At 46.8% G+C, this 5,557-nt stretch overlaps 1 protein-coding gene across 1 annotated transcript in view; it reads left to right on the top strand.

The window, feature by feature from the left end:
- The first annotated feature begins 428 nt into the window (after nucleotides 1-428).
- The window catches only part of LOC109917296 (forkhead box protein D2-like), a 7,053-nt gene continuing 1,924 nt past the window's right edge, over nucleotides 429-5,557 (top strand). Inside the window, exons 1-2 of the mRNA XM_020517094.2 lie at nucleotides 429-544; nucleotides 1,534-2,531. Coding sequence (XP_020372683.2) covers nucleotides 1,565-2,518 — 954 coding nt within the window. The 5' untranslated portion in view covers nucleotides 429-544; nucleotides 1,534-1,564 and the 3' untranslated portion in view covers nucleotides 2,519-2,531. The remainder of the gene's footprint in view (nucleotides 545-1,533; nucleotides 2,532-5,557) is intronic.

Here is a 5,557-nt window from a genome sequence, read left to right as displayed (position 1 = left end):
CTCAGCAGGTCTGGCAGCATCTGTGAAGAAAAAAAATCAGAGTTAACGTATCGGGTCCAGTGACCCTTCCTCAGAAACTCAGTTTCTTCAGTTTTTGTTTCTGATCCACAACATCCACAGTTCTTTCGGTTTTTGTTAATTTTGCCAGTTCGATTTCCAGTGTGGAATATTACATGCATTTTGTATTCCAGAATGTGTTCATTTATATTCGATATGTTCGATTGTTGGTAATAATTTTATCCATTTTTTAAAATCTATGTCACTGAGACAAATCTTTAAAAAATAACGCGACAGGTTTCATTTTGTTTTACGAATGACCTTAAATATTTTTGAACGAATTTGAAGCGATTTGTTCTCGTTTCCATCCCGATTTTGTGAGTCACGTCAATGATGTATTGTGTTATTTGTCAGATTCTGCAGTTTAGAAGGCAGGAGATTACTCAAAAGTTGACACGGGAGCCTTTTTTTTAATGGTGCCGCTGTCTTAGCGGAGATGGCGTTGCATTTGAACAGAAAATATGCACAATCAGACTTAAGAAGCAGCGTAAGTAGGTGATAATTGGAACAGAAATATTGTGTCCAGTTACGGAGCGGGGTTCGGTAATGGTGGGGTGGTCATGTCGGAGGGAGAGGGAAGAAAGAACAGTGGCGCTAGGTCAACGCGCTCATTCAGAGAGCCAATGCTGTTAGGACGGGCCGAACGACCTCTTTCTGCACCGCGCTGGATGAACTGAATTTCAACTGTATTCAGATAAATTACAAGTAATTTTAGTTTTAATATAAGAGCTCAATCAACTAGGTGCTGGAAAAAAGTTAGAACTAAAATTAAAATAGACTTACGATGACGAGGTATGTAAGCCAAGTGCTGAGAGAAGGGCCGGGGTGAGGGATTGGAATAGAGAGGTGGCTTGTTTATTTGGCCGGAGCGGAGTCGATGGGCCGAAGGGCCGTTGACTCTAACATTCGAGACGTGAGTCAAACTTGGGGGGGATTGGAAGCTGATTTGCAAACTTTCTACAGAGAGAGAGGGAGAGAGAGAGAATAGGGGGCTGTTAAGGGACAGTAAGGTTTACCCCTGATGTTGTGATATTGACAGTAGCTGGCGAGGTGGGTGGGGGGGGGGCAATGAGAGCTGTTTGTGACGGGGCTTTGAGGGGTGGGGTGGTGGGGGGAGTATGTTGAGTGTCACTTCTGCTCAGATCTTTGGCTCCAAGACTTCTCCGGGCTTCAGTGCATTCCTCCCTGACGTCAGTGACCATAGCAGAAAAGATTCGCGCATTTAAAGTGGGAGAGGACTTGTGTTTTTTTTATGCAGCTCTGTCTCTGTGTGGATGGTTTAGACTGGCAATCCACACAGTAACCAGGAGAAGGAGAAACGGCAGGAGGGCGGGGAAGGGGACAAGTAAACAAGGAAGCCGAGAAGAAAAGCAAAGTGGGGAGAGGGTGGATGGTGGAGAGAGTTTTGGCTTGAAAGGCGATTGAGAGAAGTTGCTGCATTCGATTGTCTCCCTCTCTGTCCCTGACTTCATGTAGCCTCTGAGCTCTCGTTGTCGAGTAATCTGCGATGACTTTGGGGTCGGAGATGACAGCGAGGCCGGTCGATGTTGAAGAAGCGGACGTGGATGTGGTGGGTGAGGACAGCGAGTCCGCGCCCGGGCTCTCGCCGCAGGAGGAGGAGGAGGAGGAAGAGGCGACCATCCCGCTGGCGGCTACGGCGGCGCCTCCTCCCGGTGACAAAGAGGCGAGGGCGCCGCCTAAGAACCCGCTGGTGAAACCCCCTTATTCCTACATCGCCCTGATCACCATGGCCATCCTCCAGAGCCCTAAGAAGAGGCTGACCCTGAGCGAAATCTGTGAGTTTATCAGCACCAGATTCGCCTATTACAAGGAGAAATTCCCAGCTTGGCAAAACTCTATCCGCCACAACCTGTCCCTCAATGACTGCTTCGTCAAGATGGCTAGAGAGCCTGGTAACCCCGGCAAGGGCAATTATTGGACCCTAGATCCCAACTCCGCCGATATGTTCGATAATGGTAGCTTCCTGAGGAGGAGAAAGCGTTTTAAACGGCAGCCCCATATTGGAGTGTTACGGGGCCACACACCTCTCCACCCAGCACTGAGCTACAGCCCCTACGGTTACGGTGTACAGCTCCCAAGCACCGGCTACCCAGCCCTGACCTTCCAGCACCCTCACCACTGCCCCATGCCAGGTACCCTCTTCCCCTCCTCCCTGGCTGGCTTTATCCACCAGGGAAGAGAGCTCAATCCCAAATCTCTCGGCTCTCCGCTCAGTCCCCAGCCTCCAGCCCCCATCAAAGTCGAGTCAACTTCGTCCCTGGCTGCTTTCTCCCTGGACAGGCCGTTAAGCAGCTCCGGCTCACCTCCTGTGTACCCTACCCCGGTGATCTCCGCCATTCTGTCCCCCGCCCCGAGCCTGATCGATGTGAATTGCGCCCAGTTACAGCCGGGAGCGAAATTCGCCAGTAAACTTCTACAGCTGCACAACTACCGCTACTGATGGTGCCGATCAGGTGAGGAGGGGTTTGGGGACTGGGGTCTGTATATACAATGTATAGTAGAAACCTTTAAATATAACGAAGAGACCTTAGAGTGCAGGTTCATAGTTCCTTGAAAGTGGAGTCGCAGGTAGACAGGGCGGTGAAGAAGGCATTTGGTATGCTTGCCTTTATTGGTCAATGCATTGAGTACAGGAATTTGCGGCTGTACCGGACATTGGTTAGGGCCACTTTTGGAATACTGCGTGCAGTTCTGGTCTCCCTGCTATAGGAAGGATGTTGCGAAACTTGAAAGGGTACAGGAAAGATTTACGCGGATGTTGCCAGGGTTGGAGGGTTTGAACTATAGGGAGAGGCTGAATAAGCTGGGGCTATTTTCCCTGGAGCTTAAGAGGCTGAGGGATGATCTTATAGAGGTTTATAAAATCATGAGGGGCGTGGATAGGGGGTAGACAAGGTCTTTTCCCCAGGGTAGGGGAGTCCAAAACTAGAGGACACAAGTTTAAGGTGAGAGGGGAAAGATTTAAAAGGGACGTAAGGGGCAACTTTTTCACGCAGAGAGTGGTGCGTGTACGGAATGAGCTGCCAGAGGAAGTGGTGGAGGCTGGTACAATTACAACATTTAAAAGGCATCTGGATGGGTATGTGAATAGGGAGGTTTAAGAGGGATATGGGCCAAATGCTGGCAAATGGGACTAGATTGATTAAGGATGCATAGTCGGCTTGGATGATTTGGATCGAAGGGTCTGTTTCCGTGCTGTACATCGTAATGAATCTATGACTCCATATTTTTGGATAAGCAACGCACGGCAAAAAAAGCCTTTCAAATTATGTCTTTGAATAAAAGTTTACCAAATTAGAGCGAATGACAGGAAATAATAACATGACAGGGGTAAACATTATTGGATGAAATTTGTCCATTGATGCTGTTACAACATAGATATCTAAACCATTATCTGTTTGATGACTGGACATTCGTTCCATTACACTCTCGCACCTCTGAATTCGGATTTTTTTTTTAAACACATGGCTTCTCCAGAGATCTCTGCAAGTTCCTGGATGTAGGATTTTAGGCTAAACCTTTTAGGATGCACTTAAAACAGAAATACATACATATCAACCTGGAAGCAAAGTGACCAGTTTGATTGAGAAGCTATTGAAGTTTTCAAATGAACAATGAGTAATGCGACCTGAAACAAAAATAAGACAGGTAAGAATTTTTGTTTTACAGCTCACAGGGGGTAATTCTGCACATTAATTCCTCACGTTATTTCGATCATTTTTGACAAACGGTTGATAGCTGGAACAAAACAACCGCCCGGACCATCCCCAAATCTATTCTAATAACTGTCACCGGCCCTAACTAAATCATATCAAAGTCCGGATTACAATCGCTTTCCAAACTGTATTCTGTTTTATTTCCACAGTGTAATTAATAATTGGAACGAAGCGGTTCGCCATGGATAATAATCCGATATCCACCCCCCCCCCCCCCCCCCCCCCTCCTCATTTTAACGAGAAAATGAATCTGACGTTCAGATTTTGGAGCTACAGAATGCGATCTCTCCCCCCGCAAAAAAAAACAAAGATTAACATTCCCACTAGCCTAGGGGATGTTTGTGGAATTTGGATTATTTTACTCCCGAGTACTCTGGAGATTCATCCCCGTTCCTAGCGAGGGACTAGTCAACACGGTAATAATTAGACACACCATGTTAAGGTTAAAATAATTTCCTAAATAGACTGTTCAGGGATGTTATTAAACACCTCTGGGGTAGGTGGGTCTTGAACCTAGACCTCCCAAATCAGAGGTAGGGTAAATACGAATGTACTACAAGAGTCTCTTAGCGAGGTTAATTGTTAACTCGATACGGTTTATCTGGAGAAATCAACGTTGTCTTGTTTTAAATGTCCTTCCATTGGTTGTGGGTGTCACTGATTGGGCGAGAGCTCATTGTCCCTCTCTAATTGTCCAGAGGGTAGTTAAGAATCAAATGAGTCTGGAGTCACATATAAGCCAGATTCGGTACAGGACGATATATTTCCTCGCTTACAGGGTATAAGTGAACCAGGTGGATTTTAAACGAAAATAATTGCATGGACGCCATTAAGCCAGAGTTTTTTTTCCACTGAATTTAACCGTGCCACAGTGGGACTGGAAGTCAAATCCACAGAACATTAATCCCTAGTAATAGTACGAGTGATATTATCGCTAGTTACCGTCTCCCTAGTAAGTTGTAGGGTGTAGTTGACACCTTTTTCATAGCTGCACAGGGGCAGTGCATTTTAGGCACCTCATTTCAAAGTTTCATCATAGAAGTCAAACAGCACAGAAACAGACCCTTCGGTCCGACCAGTCCATGCTGACCAGACATCCCAAACTAAGCTAGTCCCACCTGCCTGCTCCTGCCACATATCCCTCCAAACCTTTCCTATTTATGTACTTATCCAAATGCCTTAATGTATATTTCGTTAGAGGCACATGGAGCTCAGTGAAAAGGTGTGCGCCCGTGTACAGGAACAGCCTCAGCGTGTGGGAGATGCTGAGATAACGGGGGAAAGGACCTGATGAGAAGCCATTCAGTGCATTTGCTCCTTCAAACGGATTAGGGGTAGGCCGTTCGGCCCCTCGAGCCTGTTCTACCATTCGACAGGCTGATCGGAGTGTGGCCTAACTCCATTCCCCATCCCCTCCCCCATACCTTTTAACTCTCCTTAATGTCTAGAATCTATCCAGTTCTGTCTACAAATACTCAAGGACCCCGCCTCCACCGTTCACAGACTCAACATCAATTCCTCTCCCCGAGAAATACACAACCTCCTCATCTCCTCCTTGATTGGGGAATCCTATATTTGTAAACATTGTCCCCCTCCCCCTCTTGGTTCAGGTCTCTCTCTCGCACAATTTGTAAATAGATCCCACTCGAACCTTTTTAGATGATCTGAAACGAAATCAGAAATTGCTGGAGAATTCTCAGCAGGGTCTGGCAGCATCTGTGGAGAGAGAAAGCAGAGTTCCGAAGAAGAGTCACTCGAGCCAA

The sequence above is a fragment of the Rhincodon typus genome, chromosome 38 (assembly GCF_021869965.1).
Source record: "Rhincodon typus isolate 14 chromosome 38, sRhiTyp1.1, whole genome shotgun sequence".
Taxonomy (NCBI): Eukaryota; Metazoa; Chordata; class Chondrichthyes; order Orectolobiformes; family Rhincodontidae; genus Rhincodon; species Rhincodon typus.
Note: the sequence above shows the minus strand (reverse complement) of the source record. Positions and strands in the feature narration are given on the sequence as shown.